At 37.7% G+C, this 24,026-nt stretch overlaps 1 protein-coding gene across 4 annotated transcripts in view; it reads left to right on the plus strand.

Moving 5' to 3' along the window:
- The window catches only part of LOC117409680 (bifunctional heparan sulfate N-deacetylase/N-sulfotransferase 4-like), a 242,837-nt gene that overhangs the window by 153,237 nt on the left and 65,574 nt on the right, over window positions 1–24,026 (plus strand). For 3 of the 4 annotated variants that reach the window (XM_059002732.1, XM_034016001.3, XM_034016003.3), the window contains exon 3: window positions 5,050–6,319. In XM_059002732.1, the coding sequence (XP_058858715.1) occupies window positions 5,339–6,319 (981 nt within the window). In that variant the 5' untranslated portion in view covers window positions 5,050–5,338. Of the gene's footprint in view, window positions 1–2,495; window positions 3,183–5,049; window positions 6,320–24,026 lie in introns of those variants that run through there. The other variant, XM_034016002.3, reaches the window with a different exon arrangement.

Here is a 24,026-nt window from a genome sequence, read left to right on the forward strand (position 1 = left end):
GTCCTACAGTGGCCCAGTCAAAGTCCTGATCTCAATCCCATTGAGAATCTGTGGCACTATTTGAAAATTGCGGTCCACAAGCGTCGTCCAACCAACCTGAATAACCTGGAGCAAATCTGCCAAGAAGAATGGCCAAAATCACACCAACACTGTGTGCAAAGCTGGAACATACTTATCCCAAAAGACTTGAAGCTGTTATTGCAGCGAAAGGTGGCTCTACCAAATATTAATGTGTGGGGGTTGAATACTTATGCAAGCAAGATATTTCAGTTTTTTTTTTATTTTTCTTAAAAATATTTCCCAACATAAAACCAATGTCACCTTACAATAATTGATTTTGAGTTTCAGTTTTTTAAAATAAAATATCAAACAGAACAAAATTTAAATGTACCATTTGTAATTCAGTAATATGAGAGAATTGGTCAGGGGTCTGAATTCTCTCATATTACTGAATTACAAATGGTATGTATATATATATATATATATATATATATATATATATATATATATATATATATATATATATATGTACAGTATTAAAATAGGTAAAATGAAGATGGAACAGAATGCATTGTACAGATGATGTTTACATTTAACAAAAACAATGTTATTTTGATTCTTGCACCCTTGCATGTATAGATGTTATCCTTCAGGCACCATATGCTGCAGCAAACCAAAACTCAACCCCCACTATTTATTTATACAATGTCGCACGACACTCGCAATAGAGATCTCGCTAAGAAGCCAGAAACAAATATTTAAATTAGTATATTGCTGCTGTTTTCATTAACATGTTTTCTCTTACATGTGACAAAATGTTTACTTTGCTAAGTGTTGCAATGAAAATGCAAATTGCAGTTTACGCTGCTACCGGCCCATCTTAGTATGCCTACCCCATAGTTCCTTTTTTTCACTCAAAGTTTAATTTAAAAGTTTAACTAGAAGGACGCAATAATGTTTTTTTTTGTTTGTTTGTTTGTTTTGTTTTGTTTCATTCTGGAAGGAGCTTTTATGTTTTACTGGAGTAAACAGGGTTTCCAAACAGATATATTATTTTGTTTGACCTTGGCATCTTTTAAATTAGAAAAGGTTGTATGCCACGTCATTATATAAGCAGGACCTGCCCCTTGGGTAAGTGTATTAAGGTCATGTTATCAGTTTTATCTTCTGGGAAACATTTACAGTAAAAGCTATTAGAATCTGAAAGTTATCATCAAATTGCAGATACTGTGTAAGACATTGAAAGGTACATATAAATACAATTTGGCTTAGTATTCCTTTTTTTATTTACTGGAAGTCCCAACAGCAATAACATGTGGTCTTTCTGATCTGGGCAATTTGAATTTGAATTGAAGAGCAATTGGTCACACTGCTCCAGTCTGCAGTGTACTTGCATAGGTTACCAATTTGGTTAGACATTTCTCTTTTCAACTCAGATCAGGAGTTAGATACATGAGTTTACAAATGTGGAAAATAAAAAAAATCTAAAAGAGAAAAAAAAAGCATGCACATTTCCTGCAGTTAAACAGTGCACTTTGGAGTATACATACAGTATTATACTGGGACCAGATAAACTGGAAATTATTTTGTCTCAAACATTGCCAGTTCTAAGCATTTGGTATAAACGAGGCGTCACTTTGGTAGAAACTACAATATGTGCAATCTCTGAGAACTTTTTTTTTGGCAGACAATGGCACCCTGTTCTTCTTAAAGCTGTGCCGTAACAGAGCAAAGATAAAATGGGGGCTTTCTTCAGAATGTTAAACAGCAGGACTCGTAAAGCTGTAAATCAATTGCCACTCTAATAAAGCCTTTGCCATTGGTTTAGACGATACCACTGTTTAGCTTTTAGTCTAGCAGAATGAAATGCATCTTTGCCAAACAAATTCCGATAACAAGGCAAGTCTCACTGTGTTTATTATACTGTTTGTACTTACCAGATACACACTAGCTGGGACTACTAAATAATGTATGGCTGGATGGTAAGATTTACAGTGTATGCTTCTGCATAAAGATCGAGATCTGACAGCTTACAAATTCAGAGCCCTTTAAATGTTGTATACATGGAACCGATAAATATTAGTTTAATGTTGACAAATGTTGTGTTTTTGTTTTGGGTATACTATAGGTGTTTGGGGCAAACAATACTTAAATCTTAACATAGAGTGAGAAAATGAAATATTGAAATTGCAATATTGTTTTACAAACAAGATACAGTAGTTCAGTGTATCCTTGATATATTTTATTTGAAGCAGAAATTGTCCAAGATAATATAAAGATAAAAGCGAACAAAAAACAGCCTGTACATCAGCTTTTAATTGTTGTCAAGGTAATAAAAAGCATGTGCTTCTTTAACACTTTTAAGCTTGACTATGAGTACTTGTTTTTTTCTCCTGCACACAACAGTACAGTCTAGTAAAAAAAAAAAAAAAAAAAAATATTTAAAGCTGTATCATGCTTAAACATTGACCCGAAATCTGTACTGCAGTATTTCAGGCAATTTAAAGCTCTTTGTTGTATGTAGTGCATCTTAGAATCTGTCAGAGAGTGCAACCAGGAATTACATTTTACTCTTGTGCTTGTAAGAAGCCTGATTTTGAGAGAAATGGCACACAACTTATGCAGGTGCATGGTGACAGATCCCGGGTATCCTTTGGGAATATCAAATCAATCATGAGATTGTGAGAGGAATTCAGTTGAGCACTGAATTAGTGTCCAATGGAATGTATTCATGTGTAACATCCCACTGTCTAAATGACACCAAAATGGCTCCTAGTCCTTGAAAGACTTTACCACGATTAGCTGGAGGAATTGGCTGTTTGTGTCAATCACTCTCCAGCACCGGCTCTTTCCATAGTTCTGTAGGTGAGAGACGCTGGCTTTCCGATGAGGGAGACAACAGTAGCAGCAGCTGCCAGGATTTTCTGTGGTGATTAAATACTTCTTGTGTCTTTTCCGTTGCTATAATCCTTGTACCAGAGAAAGAAGCTGCATGAGAATAATGGTGAATAGAGCAGTGAATCGTTCCAGCTGGCTGCATCTTAAAGAGGACTCTGTATAGAATAGGATTGGGCTCCCTTGTTCAGTCACTGGAGCAGCAGCATTTTAAGGAGTTTCTCCTAGAAATTATTCCAGAAAAAGAGCTTCTTCTTTGCTCAGTTTTAGTCACATTTCTGCACGAGGTAAGTGAGCATAGTCTCTTGGTGTCTCTCACTGAATGAGCCAGTGTTTGAAAATACTGATGCATATTGTAACTTTTTGTGTGCCTGTGTGTGAACAAGCTGGTTTGAAGTGTTTCTTAGGCATTTCTCTGGACATATCTGGCTTTTGTTAAAAATTACAGATATGATTTCTGTTCTTGTTGTTTCCAATGTATGTTGTAGCGAGCTTAGTTAAGTCATCTTTGGCAGTTGTCTTAACATAAATGTATACCAGGAGTCTCATTTTTGTCACACAGGCAGAGAAAATGGTTTGATGTGCTAATATTGTTTTCATTGTTTTTAGTGCACATAGATACTTGAAAATATGTTTTGATAAAAACAGAAATTGCAGTTGGAATTGTGCAAGAATACGGTGCACAGTACAGACTTGTTTATGCTTCCTGTACTGTTAAATACAGTGGCAACATAAAAGCCAAACAGTTCTAATTTGCTATGTACAATTTTAAACAACAATAACTATTTATTTATTTCATGCAAAAAAATATATTCTGTGCAGATAAATGTTTATAATTTACATTTCAATGGTAGAAAAATGTTTAGTTATGGACTTGACTAAAATGTAGTAAACCATTGTTCTATCTAGAAAATACACAATAAAATGTTAATATTGAAAATAATGGCATTAGAAACTGGGAATGTTTACTGAAGAAATGAATTTACTAAAAGGCACAGTGTAAAATAAAGCAATACAATTTCAGCTCTCTCAGCATATGATAAATTGCCTAAACCAGGTGGAAAACTGGGTGTACCATCACATGTTTGATTTATTAAGCTTTCAGTTAGTTTGCAGAGAATGACATGAAATCACCATTGCAAAATGCCACTACATTTGTTATTGCTGTTGTGAAGATTTATTGATTAAAAGCAGGTTCCACTGCACTGTAAAGACTGTCGGATTTGAGTTTTTTTTTTCCTTTCCACTCACAGATTACTGTGACTCTTGTATTGGACCTTTTTTTATGATTGCAGACACATTAGATCTCTTAGATGCAATTTCTGGTATTGACTGGCTCTAGACTTCAAGTGACATATAAGCAATGGCTGCCCTCTAGTGCTAGGACTTGATTTAAAGGTGATCGGACCACTTACTTGCAGATAGTAGCAGTCTTGATCTAAATGACACAGCACTCTCACTCTGGAAATTAGCACCTTTTGAGAAATGCAAGTTAGCATGACAAGAGATATGTATCTTCTCTAGTATACAATTCAGAAAGAATGCGTTTTGTATTATGTTTTTCCCTCTGTGTACTTGTCTATATGTGTCTTGTACTTGCACATTTCCAATGGAAACAGCTTAGAAAATAGGTAAGCTATTGTTTTTCTCACTTAACAGCAGAGATATACAGTGTGGGAAAGTTTGGTATCTATTGGTTCTGTAACCACACTTTGATTCCTCCCCAGGCTCTGGTGTGTAATTTGATCATGATCTTTGTTAATTATTGAGAGATCAGATTATTATTCGCAAACAGACATCTTTATGTTCTTGATGAGCTGTTTAGTTAGATGGTTGTTAAGTGCTCTACTAATCCCATACATCATGGATAAAAAAAGAAACTTGACCTAATGGATTGCTTTTTTTACATTATAGGGATCAGGTAACACACATAAAAACCACCAAGTACAATCATTAGAAACACTAAATGGATCACATTTATGTGAACCCTATAAAATAAGTTAATGGATAGTATCCACTTCCAATTTGCTGATATTAACCTTAGTAATAACTTTGGAAAATATTGCAGTTGATGTTATATATCTAGTATCCACATTATCTGGTTAATATGGTTTCTTAAAAGCTTATGCTGTTTTTTTTTGTTTTTTTTTCCAGATAATTGCAGTTCATTTGGATAAGTTATTCTGTGAGAATCAGCAGTGACAGGAAAACTTTCATATATTTTAATAGCTTTGTCTTGTAGCTGACTGCCTTAAGACATTGGGATTTGCAGAGCAGAGATTCTAATGTCATATTGCCAAAAGGACATTCCTATATGTAATGCAATGATTACACAAAACCATTTTGAATACTGGAAACTCCATGCATTCCTCTTAACATGGTATGTTAAAAAAAGAGCATAAAGAAAATAATTATATAGAAAAAGAAGGCACCACTGTTGAAAATGAATTTTGCCATAAAACTTCGCAGAAATTTGCGAAGGCTGGTGATCCTGCTCGCCACCTTCTGCATGGTAAGCATTCTCATATCTGCCTACTACTTGTACAATGGCTACAATCAGGAGACTGAACTCTCAGAGGGCACTCCAGAAATGGAATGTGGAGACCTCAAACTTCTTCCTTACCGATTAATGGAAATGAAAATTGCAAAGCCCATAGACATCTCCAAGACTGACCCAGTCATCCTGGTTTTTGTGGAAAGTCAATACTCACAACTCGGGCAGGATATCATAGCAATCCTGGAGTCCAGTCAGTTTCAGTATCATTCAGAAATTGCTCCAGGCAAAGGTGATGTCCCACCTCTCACAAATAAAGGAAGAGGGAGGTATGCGCTTATCATCTACGAAAATATGTTGAAATACGTGAATATGGATTCCTGGAATAGGGACCTCCTAGATAAATACTGTGTGGAGTACAGTGTTGGAATCATTGGTTTTCACAAAGCAAATGAGAACAGTTTACCAAGTGTTAAGTTGAAGGGCTTCCCTTTGTACCTTCATACCAATGTAGGCCTGAAGGATTGTTGTGTTAATCCTCGTTCTCCTTTGCTCTACATCACCAAAGCTTCGGAAGCTGACAGAGGACCATTACCTGGAGAGGACTGGACTGTGTTTCAGTCCAACCATTCCACATATGAACCAGTGTTGCTAGCTAAGTCTAGAACTTCAGAAAATATTCCGCCAGCCATCTCTGGACATGCTCTGCACACAACTGTAATACAGGACCTGGGCCTTCACGATGGCATTCATCGCGTCCTGTTTGGCCACAACCTTAATTATTGGTTGCACAAGCTCATATTTGTAGATGCCATCTCTTTCCTTTCAGGGAAGAAACTATCCTTGTCTTTGGAAAGATATGTTCTTGTGGACATTGATGATATCTTTGTGGGGAAGGAAGGAACCAGGATGAATGTCAATGATGTAAAGGTAAGAAGCCTTCTATATTGACCATTTGCATTTACTGTTCAAGCCGAGGTGCCTAAATTGCTTGAATAAAGGCTTGGAGTGCTTTCATTCATGCATTCCCACGTTCAGGCAGTGTGTCAGTATAGCAGAGTAGGGTTTATTCTTTCCTTTTGTCCTGTTACTGCATGATTTACTGAATTATTTTATGCTTGTGACCTGCTTTGTGTCAGCAGCATAAAGCCATCAAGTTAAGGCACAGTGATTCACTGCTGCTCATTCAAAAATGTTACAGAGTTTTCATTCTTTTGAGGCTATTATGTTTTAGACATCTGGTAAATATCTCATATCTCAAAACGTTATACTAGTAAATAATGATAATAATTAGATTATTTGAGCAAAGCAACATACTATGATCATAGATACTTAGAGAGTAAGTAGTGGGTTGCTGAAAAATATAGTGTTATACATCCCCACATGTTGCTACAACTGTTTAAATTACATACCTGTGATTTTTATTTTCATTGCTAACATCCTGTTTTACACTTATAACTTTAAAATCTGTTTCAAAACTATTTTCAAAATGTCCACTCTTGTGCACTCGGGTTTGAGATATGTCCTCTAAATGACTGCAGGAAGAGCGATTAAAAAACATAACAAAAAGTGCTCTGGCTTTTCTGTTCCATTCCATGGATCGTTATTGCTGTGTTACCTCTTTGGCTGTAATCCTTAGACTAACAGTGCACTAGAGCCGCCATTTTAAAAAGAGCTTTGAAACCGACTTTAAAGTTATAAGCGTAAAAAGTTGTCAGCATGTTAACAATGAAAAGAAAAATGACAGGTACGTTATTTAAACAGATGTAGTAACACATGGGGACGTGTAACACTATATTTTTCGGAACCCCGCTATTTACTCTTTAAGTGCTCAATGCAATTACCTTTTTGGCAGGAAAAGTATTTTATAACGTCAAGTATATATTGTCTTCATTACGCTTTATGAGTTTCTTATATGCATATATAAATGCAAGTTAAGAATATGCTATTGGTGACATTATGCCTGTCCTGAATAAAAGGATTCATCTGCACTGCAACATTATGAAACCAAGATCACTGTATTGCTCCATTGGCAGATAATATTGTAGTGACTTGAGTTTAAAATGTTCCTTCGAAACAACATTAAAACGTGGTAAATTTTCAATGTTATCTTAAAATGAGGCAAGCTAATTATCTTGGTATGTTTATGTATTTTTGCTCTTTGCAATTTTTACTTATCAAGATATATTTTGAATCAAGTAAGACAAAATAGCCACTTTATGATATTTAACATTTATGCTAATTTGATAACTCACTTATTCAGTTTTGTATACTAAATGGTGATTTTTAAATTGCATTTGCAATACTGTAACACCCAACGCACTGGTTAAATCTGAACACAGAGAATAAAGATTTTGATGCATATGAAAAGAAAGAAAACACAGCTGCATTTATTTGAAATATAAACTTAATTTAGCGTATTTACAGTTTAATGTATTATTCCCAGTATTTTAAAAGATTTGTTTTTTTAAATATATATTTATATCTATCATGTGAGCTAATTATATTCTGTATGTGGGTATTTACTTTCACAGTAACACATCAAATAAATACATTTTATAGGAAGCATTATTATGTAATAACAATAACGAGCATCTATCTTTGTATATCAAATGTCTATATATAAAAAAGTCATTTTTAACATGAATAGTGGGGCACATAAAAAGGTAAGCCTTTAATTAAATTGACCTGAGGTAGAATGATTTCATAAAGATTTCATAAATACAAGCTAAGCCATTTCAAAGCTATCCTTTAAAAATGAAAGCACCAACAGAGGATTTTAACAGTTCTGACATTAAAAGGCCAGTACTATCTCCTAATAATGCCTAGTAACAACTGCAGTGGCAAGGCTGTTGAAAAAATAGCACCATTGATTTATGGTGTTACTTTATTCAGACCATGAGTTTTGAAAAATAGAGATTTGAAAATCTGATGTTCGAGTTCAAATTCCCTATCCTAGTGAACTGTGGGTGTCATGAATTGACATTCATTCCCTGTAAATAAAAAAATAAAAAAATAAAAAAAAAATATATATATATATATATATATATATATATATATATATATATATATATATATATATATATATATATTGAGTCTTTCCAAATGATTCAAATACTAAAGACTTACTAAGGTTTTAAAGACCTACAGTGTTCTGCCCTGTGCTCTGGAAAGAAAATAAACAAAGGAAATAATAAATAAAAAGGTGCAGATGTGTATATGTTGCACATTTGTCACGTCAATATTAATACAGGAGCTAATGTATAAAAGCTCAATTAAACTGCCTCATTTTATGTAATGCAGACCAATCACCCAGATGCACATTAAGTTCACACCAAATGGTGGCTGGCTTGTCACCGTCAAACTTATAGTGGCATCACAAAGGCAAATCATATTTGACACAGGGAATTCTGCTGTTGTTTTTTTATTCTGTTCATTGTAATAACAACAGCCTTCTGTTTAAAGGGTTTTGGAGCACCTAGGGTACCACTTGCATTTTTTTTTGGTGCATTCCTGTTAATAAAATAGCAAAAGCACCATATTGTTATATTTTCCTCCAACAATAAATCATTACTCATCAAGTATTAAATAATAAATCATCCAAGTAAGATTTGATGTCCTGTAAGCCAACTTTTGAACTGTACATTTTGAAATAAGCTTGTCAGGTTCAGATTGCTCCACTGGGGTGTAATATATTGTTTACCTGGATGCACTGTCCCCGTTTATGAGGTTCAAGGCAATTAAAGATTAAAGAAAAATACATTCACCAGTAGTACAAATACATGTATTTATAATACATGTATTTATAATACAATTAGAAATTGTCAAAGACTTTTCTGGTGATTGGGTAACAGTGCATAAAATAATTCCTGAAATCTTCCCTTTCATGCATTTCCAGTTGTTATGTAGGCCTCACATAAATGTTGTAACTAAGAGGGATTTTCACTTTAAAATAGGATATATTGTGCTACCGTAGATTTATTTAAGTTCTCAGTATATATGCATTACTTTCAGGAAGTCTGGTATACTTAGCTCATTTTATCTCAGTAATATCTTCAGGGTCAAATCATGATACTTGAGGTCAAAATGGGGAAAGGTTCTCAGTGACAGTGTCTTGCACAGGAGAGGCAAATGGCTGTGGAGATACAAGTCTCACAACCCTTCAACACCGTATTTACTGCCATATACCAACCAGCTGCTTCCCCCAAACGTTTTGCAGCCAGTTGCAAAACCCAACCGCAAGGTTTATTTAGTTTACCTTAAGAGCAGCATCCCTAAATACCCCCACAATTTAGATAATTAAAATGAAGGTTTTTCCGAACCAAGATTATGAAAATCAAACATCATTACTAGGAAGGTAATTAGATACATTAAATCAATTGACCTCCCCACCTGTTCTTCAAAATAGTGTTGCACTTCTTTGGCTTTCCCCCATGTTCTTGGTTCTAATTTGTAGTATAAGAGCACTGTACTGATTGCTTTCTGTTCATGACTATCAGCACTATTACATATAAATAATTGCCTGCTTTTAAAGCCCCAGAAAGTGTACACATTAGTATCACTTTTCTTTCCCTTTATGAAACTTGAATTGTCCTTCAAGATGTATCCTCGATGGTGCGCAGGGCATCTTCTTGTCTGAACACATCCCAGATTGTCTGTGAGGCATTGCCATAATGCAGCCAGAGATAGCTGCTTGCATTTTTTTTGTTTGCGTCTCATCAGTCAACTCTGGATGTTGGAGATTAGGATGTCAATCTCAGCAGTTCACTGAGAAATTCCCCCATCATGGCACTGAGTAATGAGTTTGTTCAGAATGTCTAGTGAGTTTTGACAAATAGCTTTCTACAAATTTAAGTAAGGTCCTCGGTGTCTAAAATCATTAATTGTTAAACTGCTCTTTTCAACTGTTAAAAGTGCTTTTGGAGTTTTAGCTAAAATCTTTCCCAGAATAAAAGCAACGCAAGCGAGGAAAACTAAAGTTACTTACATGAAAAAATCACGACTTTCTAGAATTCAGCTAGTTTCTCATTTGAATGTCCTGAGAAGTTAAATTAATTACTAACAAGGCATTCTTATTTTCATATTGTTATTCCATCACTACTGAAATCATGAAAATACAGGTTTCATATACTTGTACAGAGCACTGATATGCCTTGGTCAAATATGTAAAACATTGTTTCGGTCCTATTTCAAAATGAGTTGGATCCATCGCTGTTTAGATAATTAAAATAAAACCATTCTCTTGGATGTTTTTTATTGTCGTTCATCCTGTTGCTGTACATATTTCAAATAATTCTAATTTTAACATGCATATCAGAACATACAAGTCACCAATGTTCTCTGTTAGTTCAAGAAAATTGTATTTTGGAATGTCTTTGATTCCAGTCAGGTCCGCATGCTCATGTCTCCCAGATTTTATTCGGTTTACTTTTCAGTAGCTATTCACATTACAGATTATTGCATGCCTGTGAAAATGTTTTTTTTTTTTTTTTTTTTTTACTTTATCCCCCTTTGAGAATTAGATGGTTGCATGAACAACTACTTTTCTTAACTAGAATGTTTTGGCACACCAGTTGACCACCAAGAGTGAAGGAATCTTCTAAATCAATTCCATTAAAATGTGGAATACAGCTATATTTTCGGGATAACAATAAAAATACCACACACACCAAAGGGTACATCTGGCATGCCTTTATGAAACAAAAAAGCTGATTGAAATGTATGTACTTATCATGTTACCTGCAGCCATGCAAAGTATCACAGTTTACAGTATACTAAATTGTTGCTGTCCATCTTTCCTTCACACATATCGCACAAGCTAAGTAGGTCATTGGGGCAGTTTACAAGCAAAAACTGAAAAGCGTGACAACAGATATCTCGCGCTTTTATGGTCATGACAGTTCTGCTTCCACATTTACATGAGAGTTTATTTTAGAGAGAGAATTTAGTCGTCCAAATGCAAACAACCTCATTAATAATAAAATAATGGGAGGGTTTATTTAAATATCACCAAACGCGCTGAAAAGAGATGCTGCGCGATAAAGGATATCGTTCCAATAATGCATAGGGGTTTACATGAGGCTTTGCACGCTAGGCAGAGATGAAGAGAAGGTTACCCCCCATCAGTCTAGAATGCAAAAGGCTTGCAGTTAAAACGATTCATGCTGCCAAGAAGAAAATAATAATAGTTATTACTATTATTGTTTAGAATTAGTTGTTCTAGAAATGGTAGAAGTAGCATGCGTACAAAAACCGACAGCACTCACCAATTCCCATTGCTGCTTTTCTTATGCTTCTTAGGCTACTGATGTCCTTTCACACACCCATATATATTAGTCTTAGACAACTACGTAACTGTTAATGTGCTAAACAAAATGATTATGCATTCAGTAATCACAAATATGCGTTAATGTATCAATTAAGCAGTGGAACAAATATATTAAAAATACTCATGATGTGTTGGTTTCAAACACAGGTACTTTGTTGAAATATTAAAATTAATTATGCAGAAAATGTGGAAACTTACACAAACGCTGTTAATATAACAAATACATAATTTGTGTGTATTTGCTAATTAGTTAAAAGGGTATATTAAATCATAGGCCTACTTACAACGTAGTTGCGACAAAAATGGATGGATGGAGAAGATGCAGACAAACACTGGCTAGATTAAGTCTTAAATGGGAAGAACTCCTTCAGTCCCATGCAATGGGTTTGCAGGAAAGGAATCATGCATCTATTGCTTTCTTATCTAGAGCTTTCTTTCCAGCAGACACCCTCATCCACTTCATCCCTATGTACGGACCTCTATTTGTGCATCAGCAGGAAAGACGAATGCGGGCGCATCATGATACATATGGTCTGCCTCAGGTAATGGGGGCAATAAATGCTACCCATATTCCAATTACTGCCCCACACCGCCACCGCCGCAATTTATGTTAATCGTAAATTCTGGGCATCCTTAATTCTCCAGGTTGTAGTGGATGACCATGGATGGTGAGACAACAATCACTTTGATATATACGACTATATAGGCTACATATAATGCATTTATATTACATCCTTTTTTTCCCAAACATATTTCTTTAATATAGCTTCTGGGACATCTCTTTTGGTCATCATGGGTCTTCCCATGATGCCTCTGTCCTGAAGAGTTCTGCACTCTATTTATATCAGGATAGATTGCCACATGTAAGCATTTACAGTAAGAAACCATAGTTCGAGGTATGCATCATTTTGTATCACTTAAAGCCTATTCCTTGGCTTGTTTTTAAGGGGACACAGACAGTCAAAGACCATTCTATTTAATTGGAGACACTGGCTACCCGCTCCTCTGCTGGCTCATGAAACCCTACCCTGCAAATAACATCACACCTGAAAAGGAGGCCTTTAATTACACCATGGGTAGGGTAAGGGTTGTCGTTGAGCAGTCTTTTGGGAGGTTGAAGGGGAGATGGTGCATCCTTCTTAAAAGAATGGAACAAAATATACAGAATACCACCAACATTACCAGAGCTTGCTGCATCCTCCATAACATCTGTGAGGCAAGAAATGTAGCATACGACAAGCAATGGACAGCCGATGTGGAACGAAGTGAGCTGGCATTACCACAACCACTGACTTCCATCTGTAGGCAGGGAGACGGCGATTCACGAGCCATCCGAGATGCCCTCCTTACTTTATTCTGATCACCACATCATCAACCCCTCCTAAAAAGCATAATACAAACAATGCAACTTTGTGTTTTTTTTTTTAATTATTATTTTTTATTTAACTTAAATTTTATAGTCTTCCTCCTTTTGTGCGTGCACGACTTCTGACAGCACGTGACCCGACTCGACCTCGCCCTCTAGCTGAACTGGCGTGTCCCCTCGAAGAACTCCCTCTGCTCGGTGGTCCTGTGATTCGCCCCAGCTGCTCAACTTCTCGGACCGTTGATTCGGCAGGACTGCGCACAGCAGAACGGGTGCCCACCTCAGCGGGAGCTGGGGTAGGCACCTGCAGTTCTCTTGTTATTGTGCGCAGAAATTCGGCGTGCAACGCAACCACCTCTTGGTGCTGTTGATCAGCGTGGTCCAGCCTTTCCAAGAGGTGGCTGTATTGCCAATCCTGCCTGGCAGCGGTGTGTGCAATCAGACCGTACATCCTTCTGTATTCCAGGCGCATCAGGCAATGCTCCTGGATCAGATGCTGTCTGAATTTGACATTGAGTGGCTTGAGCAGCCCCTGAAACAAAATATAAAACTTAAATTACCACCAGAATTGACCATTTGTTTAATACCATCTACACACTTTAAAATAAGAGAATTTAGACATTAACTTTATTAATAACATTTAGAAAGTGCATTTCATATAGGCTACTCAAAGCACTGTACAAAACAGTAAAATAACTACAAATGAAAAGTATATACATACTCTATCACATAAACTGCAAAAGCCATCTCGAGTGAGTTTTTAAGCTACATTACAAAAATAAAACACACACATGCACACACACTCATAAACTCGTATGTGTGGGGAACATCTTTCATAATCTGTTTTAACCTATGGATACGCTACAGGTAAAGATATTCAATTGTGCACAATACAATATTTCACTTTCCGAACATTATGATTAGGATACTTACGAGGTTGCTGGTAGTTCGGGAGGAGGAGGAACAGGCAGTGGAGCTTGACCCCCCCTATTTATCACCTTCCTCCTCTTCCTCCCGCTGCCCCACATGTTGTTGATCGTCAGTCACCGGGACCCGCTCATCAACCAAGGACCTAGGTGACACAGCTGGTCCCGGACATGAGGCAGCGGTAGAACTACCTGGCTGGTCTTCACCTGTAGTTAACATGCATAATTAGAATATCAGTAATTAACAGCTGGTCTGTTTTTAAGCTGTGTAAACATATTCTTATATATTCCCATTAACCGGAGCATTTCCTCCCAGAACCAAAATTGGGACCTCAAGCTTTGACTGGAGGACTGCAGGCGTTTTCTCTCCTGCAGGTACAGATATTTCAGTTTCTTGAATTTATTTCGTACCTGCAGAGTGTTCTATTTATACCAAGTTTAGCCAGAGCATCGGTAATACTGGTGAAAATGGTGGCATTTCTTTGGCGAGGTCGATCCAGTTCATCCATAACACCCGGTGTTGCGTGCTGTCAGAAGGGGTGGAAGCTTGAAACATCCTGTGGGAAAAAAGCTACATTATTCATAGTATTATTATTATGATAATAATGCTGGTAATAATGATCTAGTAGTTCTCATGCATCGTTCATAATACATGGAAATGAATAAATAATGTTATAAACTGCTGACATCATTGTATTGGTATAAATCAACATCTCTATATACAATTTATATATAATTTAGCCGCAACCCTCACCAGGAGAAGCGGATTAATAATAATGGATGGATGGATATTTAACTGATTTGTATTAGTAAGACTGGGATAAGGAAAATCTTACTTATGCTACAGAGGAGGACAACAGGGTGGAAAGACTGTTCCCAGAGAAGAGCGTTCTTTTACATACGGGAAGGAGGTATCGTGTTATTTCATGAAAGTCTATTGTTAAGTATTTTGAACAACTGTCAAGTTTGTTGCTATAGGACTAATCAGGCCAATTAGCGCGCACTTTACCGTGCTTTACCAAAGCGTAATGACACTTAAGTCACACACTTTTTTTGCAGTGCACTTTTGGGACGAGCATAATCATGCGTCATTTGCGTGTGACACGTCATGAATGCACTATAGTAGCGCGATTAAAACTTGCATGTAAACACCGCCAATGTCTCACAGGCAAACTAGATGGCATTCAAGGAATGTGGAAAATCTTTAACAAACAGAATCCCAAGATAATTATAAATTGTATTTCTCAGAAGTTAAAAGCTACTAAATGTTGTACAAGTAGTAGTCAAGCCCTTTTTAGTTTTTTGTTTCATTCAATCACACCACCAAATATCTATTTCAGCACAGAGAATCCACAATGAATGAATGAATGAATGATTGCAATTGCAGATGGTTTAATAAACTGTGCAGGGCACTCAGGGCCCAAGTGAATAATAAATTAGATTGGAGGCCTCGTCCGTGGGTGTGCAAAAGCTACCTGCATAAGGCCGGCTGGAAAAACATGAACGGTTACATGCATCCCAGTGCCGTAGCTGGGAAGTGGCTAGGAGCCACCCCCCAAACCATGAATGATTAACATACCCAACATTGGCTCTTTCCACCTGCCCCCAAAAATTAATGCAAATGAAAGCTGAGACACGGCCCGTCACCCGGAGCATCACTGCGCCGGGGGAAAGAGCCCAGCCTCTCCAGCTCGACCACGCACCTCGGAGAACTAAATACGAACTGCTCAGCACTCAGGTAAGGAAAAAAACCTGTGCTCACATATTTTAAATTTTTTAGGGGGAAACCTCAGGGAATACGTGACTGAGGGTAGCCCTTCCTCCAGGCTCTAAGCAGTCGACTCCCATTTCGGCCGCCCAGCTTTTGGCTTCCCAGCGTTTGACTGAGCGGCCAAAACAAAAAGGAGCGACACGGGAGAATAACACACGGAGCCTTTATGCGCTTGCTGATGACGTGTTGGTTATGGGTGGATTCTCCTGCAGAAAAGCAACCAAGTTTACTAGTCTGATGGGTTCAATCTAAGTTACACGTTTTATATAAAAGAATTCTTATTGGATCCCAGACTTTAACACATATTCTTCTATGCCTGATTTCTCTGATGGGCAAACTGGACTTCAGTTTGTTGCTTGTCTATTACAAATTACTTGCATATCAAACTTTTTGTTTTATTATACTAAGTTGCAAGTATATTTATTTTTCCAAAATCCCTCATTGATTTTAAGCAGGATATATCTTTACTCTGGTAATTACACTCTGTCTGAAGATAAATGTAATTGGTTTTTTTTTTTTTTTTTTTTTTTTTTTGGCAAACTTAACTGAGCTGCAAATTGGGAACATGTGGCCTTTCCTGAGCAATCCAAAATAACATTTCTAGCAGGGAACAGCCACAAAGTTAGCAAAATAAAGAAATTCCTCTAACACCTTTTTAAAAAAAACAAATTGAACATTATACTATTGTAATTTTTTTGTGAAGGTTTTGTCTTATTTGAGAAATATTGATGTATTTTAGAAAGCAGAATAAACATTGGAATGATGAGAAATACGTTATTATAAATATAATTAAAAATACTGTGATATTATACAAAGAATAGTATTGTAACCCCAAGAATATGAATCCCACAAATATAATGTATTATATTTTAAATACGAAAGCTATGCAAGTATAACAGCTATAAAGTGCATAGCATGGGCCCCTTCAACAAATGTATAGCAGGTGAAAATTGTTTAAGGAAAACATAAATAAATAGCAAAGGGGGAGTGATTTTTACTTTGATTTGATAAACACATAATCAGTGATGCACTAGCATAATGCTTTTCTTCAAGGATCTTTTTTGATAATCCAAAGTTTGCTTGCCAGAAACACTCATCTAATTTTATTCATCTAATGCTGTAAACAGCAGCTACTACCACTCTGTGGCTGATGGCTCCCCACTGGACACAAAGAAACAGCACTTCTAGTCTCTTGTTGTCTTTGACAAAACGTGGTTGCAGAGGGTTTTATTAGTGTATCAGTATTGTTTAACTGGAATAGTATTTAATTAAAAAATGATAATAAACAAATAGTGCGTAAACTGTATTACTATATAACATGTGTTTTATTTGGCTCTCACTTACACTTATTATGCGGCCCAATACTCTGGTGTGTGAAAATAATTGATTAAGTAATTAATCTACAGTTCCCTAAGTTAGATAATCAACCATCCTACTAATTCATTATTGATTTGTATAAGTTCATCTTTATTTCAACTCCTAGGATTTGTATTAATACAGTATGGGAAGCACTCATGAAGCTTTTGCGGTCCTAAGCATTTGTCAACAGACCAACCATTTATGAATGCAGCCATTACATATGTCACCCTATATGTTTCTCTTGAAGATGAAGATACACATGCAGCATGTATTCTGTATCTCTTACTGTACCACATTAGTACCCCAAAAGTGACCTTTACCATTAGGGCTCCTCTAGTCTCTGATTGGCAACCTCTTAGTTTGTGAGTGAACAGTAGGCTTCCAAATGGGTAATTCATCTTTCTGAGGACAAGAAAAAAACACATAGCTTGCCCTTTTCTTGCTGTCATATATTTTTTTTTCTGATTCACTCAAACGGATGATTTATTTTCTGGCTTGTCATCAGTGAATGTTAATAGCTGAAATGTATGGGCAGTGCTGGGCCACATCACTGAGAATTAAATCATCAAATGGTTATATCCAATGCTTATGAACAATTGAACAGAAAAATAAAAATGCCAACATTCAAGTGTCAGCACACAAATAGCTTTTGTTTATTGGGCACCAGTGAGCCCTGGGCCTGTGGGTTTTTCTGCAAGTAATACATTATATTGTAATATGAATTAACTAGTTGAAAGCCATTTACACCTAAAAACAGAAATGGTGACCAATCTGCTTGATATCGACCCATCTGATACCTGATATACTAACATACAGTACTAGCAGGTGGTTATATAAAAATATAGGGGTAGATATTTAGCAATTATGGCTCTGAGACAAGTCTATTAAACTTAAAAATGTCTAAATAACAGTTTGTATTTGTTGGGGTTTATAACCTGAACGAAACATTGCACGTACATGAAGATATTATAGAGAAATTTAGAAAAAGAGATGATTGCTGCACTCTTACTAAGAAATAAAGCACACTCCATGAAAGTATCCTAATCAGTGTGAGTGCTATGTTTCTCATTGTGCTGAAGAGCAGTATGATTCAGTAAGCTGGTAATAAAAGCTTAGTATCATATCATATTAACTGCCGGAATAATTTCCTGTTTGCAGACAGTGACATTTGCTAGAATTAAAATTCTGCTGGTTGGCTAAATTATATGCACTGCAGTGCTTAGTAGGTTTGGGGCAATTTGGTGATAATAAGCAATGACACTGATCATTGTGTGGGGGTATTTTACAGTAGCTATTTGCCTATGATATTAGACAATATACAATGGTGCTTGTAAATTAATTTAAAGTGTAATTTAATGACCTTGTTATTTATACGTTTTACTTCTGTAACAAGTCTGAGTGCACCTGAGACATGGATGGATACATTATAAAATATTAATATTGAAAGGAGTTAAATCACAGAATTGTTGGATACAGTAAATATAAAACACATTTTTGAAAGGATACCTTTCAAAACCACTGTCTCACAGTCTCAATTTCTATTGAGTAGTCCAAATGATAACCTGCAACCTGTGGTAAGAAGATATTTACATTTTACCCCTATTTACATTTTGCCCCTATATATTTCCTCTGTATAAACCTATTGTTTTCATGGTACAATGGCAGACTGCATTCATATTACGGGGGAGAATGTCTTATCATATCACATCAGTATACTGGTGGTCAGAGAATGCAGTTTAGCTTTGCAGTTTCAAACTGACTTACTATGTAACATTGTATGTCACTGGTTCTCTGTGAGCTTCAGTCCAACCATCTGTAAAATTGTGGAAAAATAGAAACCCACTGTAACTAAGATACCTCTATGTCATCCCAGTTGAGTAACCTTGATGTAACCATTGTAAAATTAAACAGAAATGTCCAGAGGGGCCTCTTGAACTTCAGAGCTTAGTAAAAGAGAGCAATTGCCCTACACATATTGTGCATAAAAGCAAAGCTGTTTCCTCCAAGCATGCTGTTAGTTTACTCTTAGATACAAGCTGTCTACTAAAGCTCCAGACCAAGACACTTAGAATCTCTCCAGGCTACAGGCAGCTTGGCATAAACTTCCTGTCATGAATCCAGAACAACCCTGACCTTTGCAAGTGAGCTAAGGTGACCAGAGTGATGACTGATGTATTGAGTCCACCGACTCATCAGTCTCACTGCGTCCTCAAGCTGTGGTCAGTCAGAATTTCAGAGATACCCAGCATTCTTATCAGACACTGCTGAAAAAGGGGTAAGACAAACCATCTGCACTTTTTAGAGATACAGCTATTTTATGTTCTGCTGTGCTACTGAAGCTATGGAAACTGCAAGAATTGTTGTTATTCGGTAGGAAGAAAACACAGCTAGCCTTGCCTGCCTGTAAATTTGATTTGGTCCAGAGTTAACCTAATAAAGTTTGATATTTCATTAACCATGATAATCAATAGTGTCCTCAAGCACAAGTGGGGCAGGAGTTTAATTTAATCTTCTTTAGTCAGTGCCAAACTACCTATAAGAAATAAAATATATAATAAATGGCACAATATAAATCAATTGTTACCCTTTTTACGTCCAGATTTGTTGCGTCTGTGTGGGTACACGGCGTGCTTATTTATGTTATTCTTTGATGTACAAGTGTCCATTTTAGGACATCCTCAGGTATCACTCAATCCTGTGTCAAGCATCAGTCCTCCTCGAGTCAATCGTCAGGCATCAGTCCTCCTCATGTTTTTTTTTTTTTTTTTGAGGGGTTGGGCGATCACTCAATCAAACAGGCGCAAAAAACTTTCAGTGCTTCTATTGGATGACACAAATGTCAATCAAACGTTTGAGAAGTACAGTAGTCAGTTGAGTATCCGACTGCGGTGGGACCAGAGTAAGGGCGGATATGTAAAAAGTCAGATAAAGGAATCCTGCTTTAAATACCATTATACACAGCTGTAACAATTATTGTTTTGAGATTCAGCTTTTACTCGGGAGCTCCACTAAATCCCTTGTGTAGAAAGATACAGGGTATTAATGCTTGTGACAGGGTAGCTGTCTGCTGTGTAGGTGCGTGCATTTGCTGCTGAGTGACAGGCAGGAGATCGAGAAGGGATATACTCACCACTTCCAAAATTCAAATTATGAAAGGTATTCGTGTCTTACCGGTAGCTGTCAATTAAAAAAAAAAATGTGTTCAGTACAGAAAAGGCGATATGGAACAGCACTGGCTACAGCAAACTAGGATGTTTATCGAAAACACAAAAACATGAGCATTACCAAAGTCACTTGCGAGCCACTGTAACACTCAAAACTTTTGGACAAAACCGGATTGATGTTCAACTGGATGAGCAGAAGCGTAGGGTTACAACACATCACAATGAGCAAGTAAGAAAAAAATCATGAGTTTCTTAAATGCTTGATTGGTTCTGTTGTTTACCTTGGCAAGCAATAACTGGCATTCAGTGGGAACAACGAAGGCACCAATTACTCAAATAGAGGTAATTATGTGGAATTCCTTTCTCTGATTTCTAACTACAGCAGCATGTTAAGCAGTCGCTTGTCAATAGCCAGAGTATTCTCAGGTACCTCTAACAAGATTCAGAACGAACAAAAGCAGAAGTACAGGAAGCCAAGTATGAAGCTGTAATGGTAGATTAAACAACCGACGAAGGAAACGCAGCTCAACTGTCTTGTGTTTTCAGTTATGTGACTGACAGTGGCCCAAAAGAATGATTGTTCTGTGAAAATGTGTTACATTTACTGAAATAAAAAAAAAATAATAATGCTTTTTAAAACACCCTAGTAAAAATGCATTGACTAATCAGCAGCTACACTGTATTGTTAGCAATTAGTTTACATTTTCATTATTTTAAAAAAATTATACAATCCATCTTTTCTTTAATAACTTCTTACTCACCCACCACAATAACTTAATGCCATCTACTTGTCAAATGATTAATTGACATTTGTGTCATCCAATGGAAGCATCGAAAGTTTTTTGCTCTTGTTTGATTGGGTGATTGAGACAACTCTGACCAACCCATCTCTCCCCTTAAAAACATGTAAAAAAAACAACTTGAGGAGAACTGATGCCTGACGACTAACTCGAGGAGAACTGATGCCTGATACCTGACAACTCACTCAAGGAGAACTGATGCCTGACTGCTGATGACTGACGACTGACTTGAGGAGGACTGATGCCTGATACCTGATGACTGACTCGAGGAGGACTGTTGCATGACGACTGACTCGAGGGGGACTGATGCCTGATACCTGATACCTAATGGCTGATTCGAGGAGGCCTGATGCATGACGACTGACTCGAGGAGGACTGATGCCTGATACCTGATACCCGATGACTGACTCGAGGAGGACTGATGCCTGACGACTGACTCGAGGAGGACTGATGCCTGATACCTGATACCCGATGACTGACTCGAGGAGGACTGATGCCTGATGACTGACTCGAGGAGGACTGATGCCTGATGCCTGACGACTGACTCGAGGACTGATACCTGATACCTGATGACTGACTCGAGGAGGACTGATACCTGATAACCAATACCTGATGACTGACTCGAGGAGGACCAATTCCTGATACCCGATGACTGACTCGAGGAGGACTGATGCCTGACGACTGACTCGAGGAGGACTGATGCCTGATACCTGATACCTAATGACTGACTCGAGGAGGAATGATGCCTGATACCTGATACCTGATGACTGACTCGAGGAGGACTGATGCCTGATACCTGATACCTGATGACTGACTCGAGGAGGACTGATGCCTGATGCCTGATACCTGATGACTGACTCGAGGAGGACCGATGCCTGGTATCCGATGACTGACTCGAAGAGGACTGATACCTGATACCTGATGACTGACTCGAGGAGGACCGATGCCTGATACCCGATGACTGACTCGAGAAGGACTGATGCCTGATGCCTCATACCTGATGACTGACTCGAGGAGGACTGATACCTGATACCTGATGACTGACTCGAGGAGGACCGATGCCTGATATCTGATACCTAATAACTGACTTGAGGAGGACTGATGATACTTGATACCTAATAACTGACTAGAGGAGGACTGATGCCTGATGCCTAATGACTGACTCGAGGAGGACCGATGCCTGATACCCGATGACTGACTCGAGGAGGACCGATGCCTGATACCCGACGACTGATACCCGACGACTGACTCCAGGAGGACTGATACCTGACAACTGACTCGATGAGGACTGATGCCTGATACCCGATGACTAACTCGAGGAGGACTGATGCCTGATACCCGACGACTGATACCCGACGACTGACTCCAGGAGGACTGATACCTGACAACTGACTCGATGAGGACTGATGCCTGATACCCGATGACTAACTCGAGGAGGACTGATGCCTGATACCCGACGACTGATACCCGACGACTGACTCCAGGAGGACTGATACCTGACAACTGACTCGATGAGGACTGATGCCTGATACCTGACGCCAGATACCTCACGACTGACTCGAGGTGGATGGATGCCTGACACAGGAAGGAGTGATACCTGAGGATGTCCTAAAATGGACTGTATTGATGGACAATGCCACCTCTCCCTAACACTTCACTAACTATTATATAATTATCTTATGATTTAAAACATGTCAAGTATTAGCAAATTTAGAATAGCAAAAATAGTCCATTTGAGTTTGAGGCTTACATCTCAATTATAAATGGTGGTTACATTAAAATAAGTACCTTTTGTTGGGCTCACCTTGTCCTAAGTTACCAAACAGATGGGTGAATACATAAGCACTACAGCATCAGGCCTGCAATGGCCGTCATGATTTTGTTATCAATTCCTTTCAAAACCATTCCAATGTTTCTATTTGCATATGCATCCTGGAAAGGGATTTTTTTTTGGGGGGGAGAGGGGTGAAGGGGATTCCACAAATACTGATTAAGTTACGGAAATGAATAAAAAAAAAATCATATAGCTTTATTCATAACTTACACACAAGCCTGTTTCCTTTAAAACCAACAATGGTAATTAAATAACTATTTTATTATTCTATAGATAGTGGACAAAAAATGGAAACACCTGGGTAAATGAGGGACACCAAGTATATTGAAAGCAAGGGCTTCCACAAGGGCTTCCACACATCCCAGCATGCTTAGGGTCATGTATAAAAATGCTGGACAGGCCTGGTTGCCTATAATTATGGCTAGTATGGCTGCAAGAGGAGACCTCAGTGACTTTGAAAGAGGGGTGTTTGTTGGGGCGCGTTTAACAGGAGCTTCAGTGACCAAGACAGCTCAACTTGCTGATGTTTCACGAGCAACGGTGTCTAAGGTGATGTCGGCATGGAACTCCGAGGAAAAGACATGATCAGCAAAGGGCAACAGTGGGTGGAAGCGCATACTCCAGGATCGTGATATCCATGCATTAATTCGAAGTGCAAGGCAAAACAGGAGAGCAACTGCAGATCAATTGACTGCAAATATCAACCTGGGGCGCGAGCAGACAGTTTTATCAAAAATGGTCCGCCGAGAACTCCACAGAGCGGGATACCATAGTGGCCCAACGCCCTATTAAGTGACTTTACATTGGGGTTTCCATTTTTTGTCCACTACCTGTACATGCCTGCTTTTCCATTGAAACTTCTGCACTCCAATTTTTCTCTTTTAATTATAGTTTTTTTTTTTAAACTATCCAAGCTGCTTCAAAAAAAAGCTTCAGGCTTCTTTAATTTAAGCAGACAGACGGTCCCAAAAAGACACAGCTGAATGTTTGTTCCAATAGACTGATAGAGCATGCCAAGTATTATTATAATTTGAGTTTCTGAGGGAGCTCATCTGTATTCAAGCCTTAAGCTTAAGACAGTTCTAAAAG

Source organism: Acipenser ruthenus, chromosome 2, assembly GCF_902713425.1.
Source record: "Acipenser ruthenus chromosome 2, fAciRut3.2 maternal haplotype, whole genome shotgun sequence".
Taxonomy (NCBI): Eukaryota; Metazoa; Chordata; class Actinopteri; order Acipenseriformes; family Acipenseridae; genus Acipenser; species Acipenser ruthenus.